The 16,671-nt window shown below is 44.7% G+C and overlaps 2 protein-coding genes across 2 annotated transcripts in view; one reads left to right on the top strand and one right to left on the bottom strand.

Moving 5' to 3' along the window:
* The first annotated feature begins 149 nt into the window (after nt 1–149).
* Nucleotides 150–4,611, top strand: TCFL5 (transcription factor-like 5 (basic helix-loop-helix)). The gene is made up of 6 exons (XM_010009848.1): nt 150–880; nt 1,571–1,757; nt 2,370–2,529; nt 3,117–3,363; nt 3,789–3,930; nt 4,492–4,611. The coding sequence occupies exons 1-6, from the start codon at nt 150–152 to the stop codon at nt 4,609–4,611; spliced, it is 1,587 nt and encodes a 528-aa protein (XP_010008150.1).
* Nucleotides 4,612–5,603: 992 nt separating this feature from the next.
* LOC104401451 (collagen alpha-3(IX) chain-like) overlaps nt 5,604–16,671 on the bottom strand; it is a 33,774-nt gene continuing 22,706 nt past the window's right edge. Inside the window, 10 exon segments of the mRNA XM_010009847.1 lie at nt 5,604–6,610; nt 8,131–8,208; nt 8,470–8,652; nt 9,386–9,440; nt 10,074–10,220; nt 10,689–10,721; nt 11,080–11,124; nt 12,244–12,279; nt 15,387–15,458; nt 16,179–16,232. Of these exon segments, the coding sequence (XP_010008149.1) occupies nt 6,435–6,610; nt 8,131–8,208; nt 8,470–8,652; nt 9,386–9,440; nt 10,074–10,220; nt 10,689–10,721; nt 11,080–11,124; nt 12,244–12,279; nt 15,387–15,458; nt 16,179–16,232 (879 nt within the window). The 3' untranslated portion in view covers nt 5,604–6,434.

Below are 16,671 nucleotides of genomic sequence, written 5' to 3'. Positions count from 1 at the left end.
AGCGCTGGGAGCTCGGTGTTTTAAGTGCGTGGGGGTTTTCTTACGTCCCTTTTGTTTTCCTTTTTAAATGGACAGCACTGCTAATTCTTTCAGGGTTTGTGGTTTACCGTTGAAAGAGACGTTGGTAACTGATTAGGTTCACTGTAGTCATGTCAGGATCAGCCCCGGAGGAGCCTCAGACCTCCGTCCCTCAGAGCACACCTAGTGTTGTTCCTGATCCCGCTCCGGTTGCTGTCGGACCTGGAGGCTCAAGTGCCGTTTCCTTTGGTGAGCAAAATCTTAGCTTCACCGCCCCAGACGTCAGCCTGGTGGAGCTGATGGAAATTGAGTACACCCAGCTGCAGCACATGCTTTACTCACACGCCGAGGCACAAGCTGGCGAAGGTGAAGCGCAAGCCAGGCTCAGTGCTTTCTCCCTGCCCGGTGACTGTGCAGCCCCCCCCCTGCAGCAGACCTCCCCGCACACCACGCAGGACGGGTGTTTCCCAAACCGCCCTGGGAACCCGCCGGTGTACCCGGTTAGCTGCCAGGCAGGGCTGCCTTCTGACAGCAGTTTGCCGAGTGCTAACCCACGGCTGGGCTATGCTGACCTTCAGGAGCTCAGAATGATGTTACTTAGTGAGTCTAACCTCCCTTCGAGCCGAGCAGATAAAATGCCAAACAGTAGCTCTGTAGAAGTCCCGGGACAGAGTTTAGTAAAAGTTAAACATGGTGAAAATCTTGTTGGGAGCAATAAAGGAAACATACTTGTTGAAAATTTGGCACCAGAGCCTAGGTCTAAATCTGCAGTCAGAGTTCGGTTGGAAGACAGATTCAACAGCATCCAGACAGAAAACCCCAGATGTCAAGAACCCCAAGAATCTGGAGTAACCCTTAACAAGTGTGTTGCAATTACTTTTAGTTTATGTTGTTAGACTGTGTATCACCGTAGAGTTCAGAACTGATTTTCTAAATGAAACCTAAAAGAACAGTATTTCTTTTTAATACATGAGGATGATGGGTTGGGCTTTGTAAAAGGTGGCTGCAGCTCCACTGACTCGGATTAGGCCCCTCTGTACGTTGCATAAATGGTGCAGCATATAGTTCCAAGCTGAATTACTTTACAACTTTATTCTTGATAACAGCATGCAATGTAAATAGAGGTGAGAGAAGAACATTTAACATGCAGCTTGCTAAAAACAAAGGAGATTTTTGTAATCATTATAAAATATTAAGAGCTATTGATTAGTGTTATAACATGGAGGCCTGGCTACGGGGAAAACTTTGAGCAAAGATACTGCTTCACCCCTGGCCCTCTAACTGTATTAGTGTGCTGATGAAATGTTTTATTGAGGCATAAAGCCTGTGTTACTGCAAGGAATGAAATACCTTCTCAGCTGCTATTTTGTCCCTGAAGTAGGCAGTATGGCAATAAGAATGATTTCTCTTTCCAGTAAATGGAAGTAGTTTCTTGCTGGTAGTTACTAGGAGTACGTGTAGCTGTATATCTTCCTGTGCTCATCTTCAGGTAGTCAGTCTGGTATGTTTTTTGTGTTGTTTCTTTTTGTGTGTGTGTGTGTTTCTTCTTAAGTTTAGTAACATTGATTCGGCAGCCGTCCGAACTGATCGGTGTTCCTCTCCATCAGCAAGAAAACAAGTGTGCTGCACTAGGGAGAAGTAAGACATCTCCTGCCTGTCCTTCCTCACAGTTCCCATACCCGGTACTGACTATGAATGCATGTTCTACTGCTGGAGGTGCCAACCCTTCACAAGCACAGGTAGGTAACAGCCACCTCTAGCTGTGCTCTGCTGATTTCAAAAGCTAATCGTGTTAACCTGTTAGGTGTAATGTAATGGTAAAGGTTTGTGTTGAAGCGTGACTTGAATAGGGATGGTCAGAACGAGCTGAAATGTGACTTCTTTACTCTTATATCAATCTTTAAGACCATCAAAAATCCTTGCTCAAATCGATGGTGTGGCATTTGTAACAACCTGCATCCAAATAATGATCAGTAGCCTGTTAGATTTAATACTAGAAAGATTTTATTCTTGAGTTTATCAGTGCACCATCAGCTTCATCTATGCAAGACAAGGAGACACTTGGTCCCATTTTCCACAGTTCCTTTCTTTCTGATCAATTCTCATGAATAAGATGGATTCCCCACCCCCCAAATCAAGAGTGATAGTGTGGCACTCAGAAGTGTACGAGGTATTCCCCAAAAAATCATGAGTCTCTCAAAATCCTGTGGTTGTGGGCAGAAGTAATGGGGATTTATTCTGACACATTGAATCACAGGGCTAAAACTTAAGAAGTTAACATGAGGGTATCAAAACAGTCTCTCTTCTTATGTATTTAGTCCTCTTAAGTCTTTCCTTATTGGTTTTCACAGACCTCTGGAACGTCCTGTGCTATTTTGGAAGCTGCCAAACATCAAGATCTTGGGATATCCAAGACGTTCTCTTTCTGCTATCAGGAAATCGACTCCACGAAACAGGCAGCAGGTGCTATGAATAAAGCCTTGCCTGAGGAAGTTTGGATTAAAGTTGGAGGTAAACCACTTACTTATCGTCTTCTCGCTTCACTTTCTTTTGGCTTTAGATCTACAATTTTTCCGAGTTTGTGTGTTTTCTAGGATGAATGTGATTTTAATGAATCATCTGAGGTGTGGGTTTTATGTCCAAGATGTGCTACGGGCAATATGGGACTAGGTTTGTCCAGAAAGGTTCGACACCTCTGAGGTTAGCTGTACTTTCAAAATGGTTTAGCACTTCTAGCTCAAAATAAGAAACCCTGAGGCTGCAAAGTGCCTTTGAAAATCTGGGCTTAGAGTAAGCAACCGGTTTCTTTCTACACTGCTCTACCCCCAGTATCAAACTGAGGAACCTGTAAAGGGCTGCCTCAAGTGCTGATCAAAGGCAGGCATGAGCTCAGTGGGTTTGCTCAGAAAACAGCAGCTGGGTGGATTTTCAAACAGCAAGTGATGCTTTAGGGCTTCTGAAGGATGCTATGAGTCTACCTAGGTTGGCAATAAAACTTCCAAGGTTATGCCACGTAAATAAAGCAACAAAAAAAAGATTCCCATGATCAATGGGAGGGTCATAAATAGGTTCTTCTTTTCCTCTTTGTTTTTTCCAAGAAGACAGCTTGTGCAAGCAAGCCATAAACAGAAGAAGCTGCAGCAAAATAAGCCCTCTGGATCCTAATGTAGATCGCAAGCCTCTGAGTGAAATTCAGAACACCCGAGATGGCAGCCAGAGTGCCACAGCTGCCCAGGGCCCCTGGCAGGCACCACAGTCCAGTTCAAGTCTGCAGATGCAAAGTGGTATTCCCGATGGAATCGCTCAGCGAAGAGAAAGGCATAACCGTATGGAGAGAGACAGGAGGTAATTTCTCTGAGGAGTGGCAGAACAAAGGTTTTGAAGCCTAAAATCCTGATCCTGCAATATTCCTGTCGTTCTTCAGAGTCAAATGTCAATTATTGGACGTGTTTTGGTTTACCTACAAGGCCAAGCAATGCAGGTGATGAGGGCTGGGTGTTTGTTACAGGAAATCATGATGTATGTTTCGTTGTGATCGTCTTTGTTGGTTTGTTGGGTTTTACTCTATAAACAAACAAAAAAGAGAGATTTCCAAACACTTAAGCAATTCTATAAAGGAAGTAACTTGTGTAAACATGACTGATACACAAAGCTTGTGGCAAACAAAACGAAGTCCCCAAAGCCCACAGCTTGTAGCGCATGTGAGTAGTCTCCTTTTATTTTTCCCTTCCTCTCTCCCATCGTTGCTAACCTTTTGCATGTGCCTGCAGGCGCAGGATCCGGGTTTGCTGTGATGAGCTGAATCTTCTGGTTCCATTCTGTACTGTTGATACTGACAAGGCAACAACTTTACAGTGGACAACTGCATTTCTGAAGTACATTCAGGAAAGGCACGGGGATTCTCTGAAACAGGTTTGAACTCTAACTTCATTCTTGTTCTCGATAAAAACATGAAATGGTTTAAAGCTGTCACAACGTGGAATGCTTCTGTGTGATGCTGTTTGTGAAGGACTGCTGTACCCTTCAACCTGCCTTTATTATTCAGCTCTGTGAGCTGGTTCAGTTCAGCAGTGTGAAATCATAGGCTGTCCTCAGGCAGGGTTTTCAAGTCAGATATTAATTCCTGAGCATGGTATTATCTGGACAACAATGTAGAACTGAGGTTCTCTTCAGTCATTCTAACCCCCTTAATTTTCTCTTATTTCTTGCCTCAAAGTGAGTGACAGTAGTAGAGGATTATGTGCTATATGAGCAGCTCCCATATAACCACACCAGTAGTTGCAATTCTGACTCTGCTAAGTAACTTAAGAGAGTTGATGGAGTCCGTGTAGGATATCACCTGTGTGATAGATAGTGTGTTGGCCCCTCAGCACTTTTCACCCCAAGACACTAGTGAAACAAAAGCTACACATCTCAAGTAAATATCTATGTTAAACATAATTGTTATTTCTTTTCTTGTATTTTGATTTGTAGGAATTTGAGACTGTGTTCTGTGGTAAAACAGGCAGGAGACTAAAAATCCCAAGGTCAGACTCATTTGTAACGTGTCCAGCGCAGGAAAATACGTATGGCTACGGAGACCAAGTAGCCTGACCTGACCACCTTGAGTTGTACGACAGGCCCACACTGTGTTTTATTTTCATGCTGAATGTGAATTACAAAATGTAACTTGTAAAATATATAAATAGAGCTTTAAAGAAAACATTCTTTATTCAAAATGGAAATGAGAGTGAAGTACTAGCAATAGAAATCAGTGCTCTCTTAAAGGGGCTTTGGGACCTACAAGAAAGTGTTACGACAGCTAAGTATTTTTCCCTTTTAGTTATAAAAAACATGTTCTTTTTCTATTTGTCATTCTACTTTGGGGGGGGGGGGGGATTGGTTTGTTTTATTTAAGAGATGAGCCAGTAGAGTTAGGAATAGCTATAGAACATTCATCTGTCCTGTTATTTTAATGACTAGATGCAAATGCACTCTTCAAGTGTAAAAAGAAATTGAAGTTATTATATTAGAATGCCCATTTTTTTCCATTAAAAAATTAAAGGTTAGATTGTTTAATGGAATAAGTACATAGTTCCTAAACTGTGCTGCTATGATGAAGTGTACATTTGCCATACACATTTTAACATGCTTGGCTCCAAAGAGTAATGCAGTGGTATGTTAGCATTATTCTGTAAATACAGTGCTATTTTTAATGTCTATCACACAACTGTCCAACAGGTTCTTGTGTTGTTACTTTAGTCCAAGAGTGGCACATTTTAAAGAGTTGATTATTTAAAGGCACAAACTATTTTCATATTTAAAGCTAAATATGACTCCTTTGTTCATAGGCTTTAGCATATAGGGCAGAAACAGAATAGTGTGGGAGCTGAGAGTGGTTTTATTCATTTTTTAAAATAGATGAGATTAGTAGGTTTTAAAGGACGAAAAAGGTCTCCCAAAAGAAATACTGTTTTAAATCACGGACATGGACAATTTTGCACCAGCTTATTTCCAAACCATCCTAGTAAAACCAGTTCTGGAAAATGGAACTCAGCTGAGTTAGTTTGTGTATAACGACACTTACAACATCACAAAGGTTAAAAAAAATCTCCTTTTATTTTTACAACAGTTCATACAGGGCTTTTTGGCTGGACTTGAGGTGAGCATCCTTTCTTATTGGGGGTTTCATTCACAATTACTGTGCAAATAGCTCAAGTAGAGGTCATGAAAATGCTGTTACTTCATTTCTTTTATTATCATATGGAAATATACAGAAATTCTCCCCTGTAAATTAAAATATATACATTTCACCTTTGGTAGAATTTGACTGCAGGAGGATTACTAGTTACTGGTCTTGGCAAATAGTTGAGGTGCAATCTGAAAATTGATAGCTGACAGCATAGACATAAGCTATGGGCTTTACTTGGGCCAGAATCTTCAGATATTGAAATACAGGATATTTAAATGCCCGATTTCCACTGATGGAAGGAGCAGTTTGGTGCCTGAACACCTTAATAGCACCTGTCTTAGTGCACAAACCTGCAACAACCAAGGTCAGCGGGAGCAGCACCAAGGGATTCAAGTGACAAGGCTTAAAGATTGATACAGAGAAGTCATGATCTTTAGCACACAGTAAAAAGGAACACTGCTTCCTCTTGCAGGTCTCTTGAACAAAGGGAGAAAGGGAAGGTGAGGTTGTTAAGCAGTAAAAATTCTGGAAAATAATTGGGGGACAGGAAAAAATACTCATAAAGCATCTTTTAGTGAAAAGTTTTCATCTGATGCTTTCTTTTTCATAGAACTGTGTCAAAGTCTCCACTCAATATAATAGAAGGCACATCTGTCCATTTAGCACTAGGAGGATTCTGTCTGTTTTCTTACAATGCACTGTTTATTTAAATATTCAGTCACTTCTCCACTTCTTGTACTGTTGTTTATGATTTTTTGGAAGTTGATACTCCGACAGCTCCCATGCAAGCCGACGTGTCACATATTCCTGGAGTTCCCTGAGCCCCAATAGCACCAGGAGTACCAGGATCCCCTGGAAGACCGGGTTCACCCTGAGCACCATCACGACCATTTTTAGTGACTCCAGGTACACCAGGTGGTCCTAAACAAGAAGGGGAAAGAGGTTACATGAATTATCTCCGTATCTCCTATTTTTTTTCTTTTTTAATATATGTGTAAATATATGTGTTACTTTTAGAACTCTTAAAATACTTTTAAGTGTCTGTACATGGAACTTGTTGAGTACAAGGTGTTGAATAAACTTAGCCTGACTTTGGAGTATGTGCGTTGGATTTCTTAGAGTGCCTTTGCCTTGACTGGCCTCACCTCTGTCTAGTTGGTGGTGGCTGTTTAGTATTGAGTGTGTCTGATTTGACTTCTGCTGTAGAACTGGATTCCATCTCAGTACTGCCTCAGTTATAGTAGTACCAAGTAATTACTAACCAGGGTTATTTTACAGCAACTCTGAATAGTTTGCTCAAGGGATGTCCTTGTTATTGTGACAGCAGGAGGGCTCACAACTGTCCCTCCTTCCCAGCCACCAGCTTCCTCCCTAGTGGGAAGCTGTGGCCCTCACCTGCTTCAGTTCATTGCACCTCCTTAAGTCTAGTTGTAATTCAGATTCTGAGTGAGGGAAGGAGAGTGGAGAGAATGATGACAGAGAACATCCCCCTGCCATTACAGATCAGGAGTTTCCTTTCTACCTGCATCTGATTTCAAAACTGTGCTCACAATGAAATACATGGGTTGTTTATTGGCAAAAATAGTTTCTGCTTTGGATGACTCAAGCTGTTGCTTCTTTTTCTCCTTCAGATGCCAAAAATGATTCACAGAACACTAATTGCTCTAACAGCAAGCTACTGAGGCTTCCTAAAATAGGATTCTGTCTCCCTGAGGGACACTTCTATCACCTATAAACCTGCTTTTCTGCCTCAATTATGGTAGAGAGGTGGTGCCTGATTCTTTTTATCCATGGAAGTGGTGAGCTGCATCTGCTGTTGATCTTAGGTTTCCTGAGTAGAACAAATGCTCTCAGTATCTAATATGTGAAACAGCCTCTTTTTACATGCTTTGGAAAAGAAAACATGGATTAATGCAATTATTTTATGGAAGGATCTAAGACAAGTGGGTATAAATATTCTGCTTTTATGAAATCATATGGGTGCAGAGCCTGCTTTTGCTGCCTGTAGCTTATTCATTGTACAGATGCAATCACAATTAGAAAAGTTGCTTTAATAGGTGAGCAAAATAAAGACTATTCTTGCAAGTTGCTAACAGATACTCATTAATTTGCATAAATTAATCTTTGAGTCTTTTGAGAAAGGATTCATGACTTCAGGAACTGGGATTAGAGCCAGGTACAGAGCAATAGCAGCGCTGCCTCTCAACACCACTGTGCTGGGAAGGGGTGTTTCTGGTAAAATTAAATACGTCCAGAAGCATGAACTGAATTAATAAAGTTCTGCTGTTCCAACTCTCGCCACCTCCTCTAACCCCAGGAGAACAACCCCACTGTAACAGTGGCAGGGACAAAGTGGTTATAATGCACTGCTGACACGAGGCAGAGCTGTCCCTCTTAAGCCTTCACTTAAGCCATGACTGAAGCTGCTTGCACAGCCTTACCTTGAAGTCCTTGATCACCGTCAGGCCCATCAATACCTTGACCAACAGGTCCCTTGTCTCCCTTCTCGCCAGTGTCACCTTGAATCATAAACAGACAATTGCAACAATGGGTTGGGAATTGCAGCTGGATCCAAGGTCAGGAAGGGGAAAGAACAGGAGAAGCTTAAAATCCTGAGGACATTGCTGGGATCTTTGCTTACACTGCATCCCTAAAGATGCAAAACTGCCCTCTACAACCCCAAGGGCTGCCCTTGCCTCCTCCACTGCTGAAATGAGTGCAAGTTTGCACTTTATTTACGTGGATATAAAAGAGAAACAGGTTGCTTTAGTCCTTCTTACCTCTGGGACCAGGATCACCCAGCTCTCCCGTTGGCCCTCTGTATCCTGGGGGACCCCGAGGACCAGGATGCCCAACACTTCCCACAGCTCCAGGTGGACCTGGGGGACCAGCGGGGCCAGGCCGACCCGTCATTCCAGGAGACAAGGGCTTCCTCAGGTTAGCAGCTAACTGTGCAATTTGATCTGAAAAAAGCAATTAAAACAAACAGACCAATTAGAACCCCCACGTCCACCATCTTCACTCTTTGCTTGGCTGTTGTCTGCCACCAACTGTGCTTAATTGAGTGAGAGCTGAAAAGCAAGTGCCTGGCAGTAAAGCAAAGCAGCGTGCTTGGGCTACAGCTTGCTCCTTGCACTCCTTGCACTCCTACACTCTTTGATTTGGTCAGAAAGCTGCAGGTTTTTAAGCCATTGATATTTCCTTTTTCCTAAACCACTTTAAAAGATATCAAGGATTCTAGAAAATGATACTTCAATTACTAAAACAAGTTTTCTGGAACAAGCTTGCAGAGTTTAACTTCATCCCAACGGTCAAACATAACCTCTACGTGCAGAACTCTGGAGGCAGAAGCCCCCTCCTTGGCCTGACCAAGGTGATGGGATGTGCTGAAGTTCACACCACCACAGGCGAGGGCAGACACTTGCAGCCAGCTCTTGTGGTGTCTGTGTGTGTCAAAGCTGCTCTCAGCACACGCTGCAGGTTGCCATGATGAATCACTTGAAAATACTAATCTTAGAAGTAGGAAATTCATCCCAGACAACAAGTAACCTCTGAATAACTTATCTTAAAGGTCAGCTTCTTTCTTCTTACTGACACACAAACCCAGCAACCCTCAGGAGCCACCTTATGTTCAGGATTTACCCATCTCCAGCTAAGTGTGGTAATTAAAGTCCATTTGCTCTCAGTAATACTCACCGCTTATCATTTCCCCACAGAGTTCTCTTATATGTTGTTCACTGGCCTCTTTGCCCTGCAATTAACAGAAGAATGAGGACACCTCACCATAATCATCCCTGACAGAGGCTTCAGGACACAAAACACATTGCCAGCAGCTCAGTAAGAACCACTGGATCCTATATGAAGAGGAGTGGGGTTTTCTTTCCCCCCTCCCTTCGAAAGATGATTGCTTCAATTCAGAAGCTCCATTCGTAATAATGGCATAGATGAAATAACTGGCCTGATGTTAAAATTAATCCGGGGTTTATTTGACCTTTCCTGAATGATGAAACACGAGCTCTGGACCAAGACAGAGCTCTAACATTTCACGTGGTAAATAGGAGTTAGAGTTTTCAATGACCAACTTCTAACTCACTTTTGTAACGAGAACAAGGACTTGCAGCCTGTGCCAATGGACACAGACAATCTGCTCATGGATCACTGTGGGAAAAGGCTAATTCTCCACAGACACTTTAATTCTGAAGCTTGCAAACCTGTTAATGTTTTTGCACTGGTGAACTCCCAGTGCAAGACTGCTCTCTGGCATGTAGTTGTCTACATTTCTCTGCTCAATTGCAGGACCCTACTCTTTGAATATGCACCCAAAATCCATGATTTATTCACTTGGGAGACTCCTTGACTGTGCCCAGAAGCAGGGAATACTTACAGGAGGCCCAGGTTTTCCTGTGATGCCAGGAACTCCTTGCTCTCCCTGACGGCCGATGGGCCCTGGATGCCCTGGGATTCCCGGTACCCCAGCTGTCCCATTAGGTCCTTGGGCACCTTTTGGACCAAGTTCTCCTCTTTTTCCTGGCTGTAATGAAGAAGGAGATTAAAAACCACTAACACTTAAACCAGAAGACATGGCCCATTCATTTCTCATGGGGATTAGTTGGGCCTTTCTCCAGGTTTCCCTAACTCATCCGGCATGTACACTTCCTACAATGTATTACGGGTGGTTTTACATACATAGAATCATGTGTCATGTCATCATAGGTCAATACATACATAGAATCATACGTCATGTCATCATAGGTCAATACATACACAGGTCATGACAACAGGAGTCCTCCCCACAGCAAAATTCTCAAACACATTGGAATGTTTTAAGTGCCACAGAAAGTTGTCCTTGTCATAGATTTTATAGCGTGACCAGGAAGAAAACATGCCTCTAGGAAATGAGGCCAGAACATAGTTCATGGAGATACATCATCATCAGATGTGATGGACATGTTTAATCCCAAAGCTTTCAGGGCATGAGCCTGCAATGTCTGACACATACCTCTCCTTTTTGGCCAGGGGGACCAAAGGGACCCTGTTAGGAAGAGAAGTGAAATAAGAAAGAATGATCATTCAGCAAACACATCTGAAGTCACATCTCCCAAGCTGCAGGAAGCCACAATCACACACACGTGTGGCACCTCATGGGCTTTTCTAGCAAAGGAGCCAGCAATGACAGCAGGATGCTGGAGACCAGATTGGGGGGGACTCCAATGCCAAGGTCTGCCCTGGGTACCAATGCTGAATGCAGGTCCAGGCAACCTGGCTGCTTCTTGGGATGGACAAAACCCATGATGGTGAATTTTGACTGACCACATCAGTCCTTGATACATGGTTCTCTACACCTACCTGCTATTTGAGGGGTCAATTCTACTGGATTTCAGGACACCTACCAGTTCTCCTTTGTCCCCTGGGAGGCCATCTGCTCCAGCAATGCCCTGGAAGTCAGATACCACAATATTGGTGCACAAGGATTACTGACAGTAACACTCACTGAGACTTGGATAACCTCAGCTCCTAAGGGAGACGGGGGCACGTGGCAGTTTATACAACTGCTCCAGCAAAGGCAAGCTCTCTCTTCCCAAAGCTGAGCTCCACAGTAGCTGTTCTCCTGCTGACACCAGCACTTGCGGTGCAAGGACTTGGTGCCCTTTGCAACAAGCTGGCACCTGAGTGAAAGGCTCAATTCATACAGATGAGAGCCCTGATGGGGTGAAAGACACCCACAGGCTGGTATTGACATTCCTTGTACACTGAATCTAAACTGCAAGCTCCCCAGCTCTGGGTCTCACAGAAAATGTGGGTTTGCAATGACACCTGAATGTCCAGTGTAACTGGGCTTCCTCAACAGAGCCATCTGCAGAACAGCTCCATCCCACCCTTGAAGAGGAGCGGTCCATCACCTAGTGAGGACCATCCCTCTCTGCTCTGGCTGGGCAGTGGCTAAAGCTCTGCTGACATTCTCTTTGACAAGAAGCATCCATTCACTGCTCACCTCCATGAGGCCAACAGCAGCGTGTGCCTCAGGAATCCCACCCCAACACTGCAGCAGAGCTTATTACACAGCACTCAGAGCAGAAAATGAACATTGCTCTGGTACCTCTATAGTTTTGGAGAGGAAGCTATTCCAAGACAAGCAGTGATTAGGTTGGTCTTTCCCTTAGCAACAACACAGGGATCACACAGGCACTGACACTGGTAAACAAAACAAGCAACTTGCTGGAGAAGCTCTTGTTTTCTGCAGAAACACAGTTAGGCATTAACAAAAGCCTGAAAACAGGCTCAAAAGCTCACTGCTGAGATTAAGCCAACTGTGGAAATTAAGCAGCAAAAGGAAAAGATTAAGTTCACTTTAATAGATTAAAGTCTTATTAGTGCACCAGGCTTTGAGGCTACAGTGAAATGGGACCAAAGAGGGTTTAGTTGGTGCCTGCTCCAGAGTCTTTTCATTTGAGGGAGGAAAAGCAGTTTGTGCTGTCACAGGCTGTGCCTATGGTATATATGGTGTATATACTTTATATACCTCTGCTGACTGCAGCAGTAAAGTTATCACTTACCTGGTTACCTTTAGGACCAGGAACACCAGTAGGACCCTGAGAATAAGTGAAAGAAAGAAGGCAAATGAGCTCCAGCTGAATTCCTGGTGTGGTCAGACATTCACTCGCTCAGCAAGGGGCTGGGAATTAGCCTCCCAGCTGCCAAGTAGGATGGTTTGAATCTCATTTGAATCTCATTCCTACTTCTTAGAAATAAGATTTTAAGCATCCTTGCCAGCTTCACAGCACTCTGCGATCACCAGTTATTATAAGGTGGTTATAGGGCCCTATAGGGCAGTTTCTCACACCTCTATCTGCTGCCAGACCAGGCAGGACTTCCCAACTCAGGCACAGTGGTCCTCTGCCCAGCAGCTCCTCATCAACCACACCAGAGAGACCTTCTTGCCATGGCTCAGCAATGCACTGCTCCCCGCCTGCCTGGCACAGGTTATCTCCACCAGCCCTTGTCAGACCATCCTCCTCAATTTCCTATATAGAACTACAACGAATTCTGTGCTTTTAATCCTACTCTTTAAAACCTGGTTTACAAAAGCCATCTCTCACACCCATCCCGGGGCAGGAACTCTGCTTTGTCCCTCTGCTTTTCATTATTGTCACTATCATGACTGAAGCAGCAATTTTACCGATGCCCAAGCTAAAGGACGAGGTCCAGGATGGGCCTGGTGGGGACTGATCTCTGCCTTTCACTCCTGAAGGTGTCAGAAGGAGATACAATCCTTCCAGCTTTATCTCCCTGGTGTTCACAGAGAGGACATGAGACCTTTTCAACCCTACTTCTGTCTTTGGGTCCATAGAATCATAGAATTGTTTGGGTTGGAAAGGACCTTAAGATCAGAGGCCAACAAGGAGTTCAGAACTCCAGGGGTTTTTTTTTCCTCTACTGCAAACAAATGGGAAATTCAACCATTTCTCCCTTCAAACAGGATTTCTATGGCACAGTCATCAACCTGGCATCCGCAAAATGGGCTTTTTTAATAACTAAATCTGGAGATGGCTCAGCAGAACAAAAGCTTTGAGGAAGAGAATCACATATAACCAGGGCATGTCATTTTGCTCAAGTCAAGCACTGAATAAGTCAAAAAAGGGGGATTTCCATTCAAGAAAAAAATAACCCTCAGCCAAGCAGACAATGGAACGTGGAAATGCACAAACGGCCACAGCTGTTCATAACTCCTGTTTTATGTTTGCTGATGACAAAGGAGATAGATTCTTTTCTGAACATTATCATCTAGACTTGTACCTCCGCCTTCACAGGGTCTCAAGGCTCCATGGAGGTCTATGGCAATAAAACACAGCTCAGCCACCAAAGGCCACGTCCTGCGAGGAACTCCCTTCAAGAAAAGCTCAGACTCAAACTGCAATTTACAGCAGTGGTGATTCCCAGAAGCAGGAATAAGTGACAGGACTTCAGGACCATCGGCTGCCCTCACGTTGGTGGCACCCCATCAGTTAAACACAACCAACACCTTTGGCCGAGCACCTCATGATGCCAGGACGGAGCTGAGACATTGCCCCAGTGGCTGCCACCATCCAGAATCCTCAGGAATCTGATCGTAATAGAAATCCTTAGGAAAACTACTTGCTTATTGCTACCTCAGTCAGCAATAACCACCAAACCCCTCCCCAGTATCCACCCAACAAGATGCTTTAGGCATCTTCTCAATGCTATTTTACACCTTATGATCAAATGCACTAAACCTCTTGTGTTTTCCATGCCAGCAAACACACTTACTGATAAGCTGGTTTATATTCCTGGCCACAGTCAGTCCAAGGACTGTGAACATCGGATCAGGACCTGTTAACACAGGCCTGCAGGAATAGTTTTTTCTCTTAAATAACCCCCAAACTGGCTTCCAGGGTGGGCTGCTCTGGTTGTATTGATCCTGTGTTGGCAGTTCCCTCTATACACACCAGCGCCAGCAGGCTGGGTTGGCTGTAAAGCAAACCCAGGGCAGTGTCTGCTGTGCTTCTCGTACACCCCCAGCAGCCACCACCACCCCAACAACAAAGCAAACGCTGCTTGGTTAAGGCATAAAGACCTGGTTTGAGGTTTTAGGGTCTTTCCCAGCCCAAATCTTGTGCCCATTAATAAGTGTGGAATTCTGCAGTGCTGGCTGCTGGCACTGCCTGCATGGGGGAGGACTATGGGCACACATGGCTGTCGCTGACACCAAAGGGATGGGTGGGCAGATGGATGCTGCTCCAAGTACCAGTGGTGTATGTGGAGGGGGAAGGTCGTCTCTACAGAGTGCTTTCCTGCCCCTCTCTCAGAGCAGCTCTCGGGATGCTGGGCTGCTCTATGCAGGGGCCTTTTCCCCTCTTCACATACATCTGTGACCACAGCAAAGCCCTGCCTGCAGTAGGAACCCTGCAGCTCCACAATAACCCTCCTGTCTCACACTTCCAGGCTCACAGACCCTTCCAAGAGGCCTTTGTAAACCTGCCTGGAGCTGTCACAGAAGGGCCATTGTGAAAGCCCCGCGGTGCTGCTGCGATTCCTTACACAGGAACTCCACCTTAGAGCTGGAGTGGAGGAATGGTGAACACAGGGCTCCTGTTCTCCTGCAAGCCCCCAACAAGCAGTGCTCACTTTGCCCCGCTGGCTTCTTTTAAATGAGAATGAACTCATTTAAATAAAGAGCCTCGTTTAGTGAAGTGGGGGGCTCAGGTGTGCTGCTCTTCAGAAAGGAAATCACTGGGCAAATTGTGTGTTTAAGAAGATACAGAAAGCCTCATCAAGGATCTGAGTAATAAACATGCATCAATCAGCTCTTCTCTGCCCATGGGGAGGAAGGCTTTGGTGAAATCAGCATATAGAGCAGGGAAAACACCAACAACTATCATCTATTCTGGGTAGAACAGGATCCCAAAGCTTCTTTTAACCAATCCATCCTGACTAAAAATAGTGGGAACTCGTAAACTGAAACAGAAGCAAGGAACAGAAGAGACAGGATGCACGAATCCTGCCTCCTGCTGTAGGGTTTGTAGCAGCCACGGAGGATAGACCAGGGCACTCAATGGACCCACCTTCTATCAAGCCTGCTTGTGTTTGCTGGGGTGCCACCAGCTACACCGTGTTTGGGGCTCTGTTACACCTTAATTTCATCTCTCCCAAGCAGGAATTGCAGATGTCTTCTCCTTACCCTGTCACCTAGTTCTCCACGGATTCCAGTTGGACCAGGAAGGCCAGGTTCACCGCTGGCACCTTTGGGACCCTGTTAGGAAAACAAAAACCAAGTTACAGCTTAAAGTGCCAGGAACTCCCAAAGTTCACCAATCTCCATAACATGTTAAAGGTCACTTAGATCCCCTGTCTCCTTTGTCCCCCCAAAAGGACCTAGGGACCCCTTGCTGACTGCTGGTCCCACTTGTGTTGGTTGGTACAGCTCACTCCAGCTTCTTCTACACCACTCACCACCAAGGTCGGCCACCCTGGCAAAGTGCTCCAAGCTTTGCCTGACCTGGGTCTTTCACTAAGTAAAACCCCATCTATGACTCCTGACCAAGTGATGCTCCCAGCAGGTAGCACCACACACTGTGTTTCATCCGGTTGCATTGGGGAATGGTGGTGAACACCCCCTTGGAGAGGGGAGGGAGGAGGATGGGAGCCTCCAGCGCAGCAGAAGGGAGGAGGAGTTCACTGAAGACATGCAGGTTGGAAGCATCCTGACTGAGGAGGAATGAAGTTGTCTTTACAAAGGTCAAACTTAAAACCTTTTGCCAGCAACTACTAAATATAAACAGCTCCAGCGGGCAGCTTATCTGGCCTTGTGCTGTTGCACTGTGTTAATAAAGGTGTCAGACTGGTTCTGGCAACTAGGAAAAGGTTTCTTCCTATCGCTTGTTGCCATCATGCAATTGTCTTGCCAAAGGTTTGCAGAGAAATGGCCTGTCAAACACAATGTGCATTAAACTACCCTTGTGAGCACACTGACCTGGAAACCTCTGACACCGGGGGCTCCCACTGGGCCCTGCAGACCAAGTGGTCCCTGGAAAGAGAAAGAGAAGCTTTGGTAAGGAAAGAACATAAGGTGAGGTAAGTCACTTGAGTAATAACGTTGGCTCCGTTCTAACAGAGACCTGCTCTGTTCTGCAGCAGACTTTGCTCAGTGCTGTGGCTGATGAACCTAATGAGCCACCATAAAGCAGTGCCTGGTGTTTACTGAGCTTTGCTAATATTGACAGAAATGCTCATATATTAATGCTTAAGAACATGCCACACTCATGAGTAGTACGGGTCAATGGCAGCAGAAAACGGTAGCATGAGAGCACAGACAATATACAACAAGGGGGATCTGCTGTCCCAATATTATGCTTTTAATTGATCCAGATCTGCAAGAAACTACTGTAAAACACATGCTACAGGCACTTGGAAATGAAAAATGGCAATTGCATCCATTGTCAGCAATGCAGAGAAAGGTGTCTTCT

This window comes from Nestor notabilis, unplaced genomic scaffold, assembly GCF_000696875.1.
Source record: "Nestor notabilis isolate BGI_N333 unplaced genomic scaffold, ASM69687v1 scaffold7972, whole genome shotgun sequence".
Lineage (NCBI taxonomy): Eukaryota > Metazoa > Chordata > Aves > Psittaciformes > Psittacidae > Nestor > Nestor notabilis.
Note: the sequence above shows the minus strand (reverse complement) of the source record. Positions and strands in the feature narration are given on the sequence as shown.

What these genes read in the sequence shown, in the direction of transcription:
- TCFL5 (XM_010009848.1), top strand. Translation starts at nt 150, where the DNA reads ATGTCAGGATCAGCCCCGGAGGAGCCTCAGACCTCCGTCCCTCAGAGC. An exon ending in TCTGGAGTAACCCTTAACAA is followed by an intron (nt 881 to 1,570) that starts GTGTGTTGCAAT and finishes TTTCTTCTTAAG; the next exon opens with TTTAGTAACATTGATTCGGC. An exon ending in ACGGGGATTCTCTGAAACAG is followed by an intron (nt 3,931 to 4,491) that starts GTTTGAACTCTA and finishes TTTGATTTGTAG; the next exon opens with GAATTTGAGACTGTGTTCTG.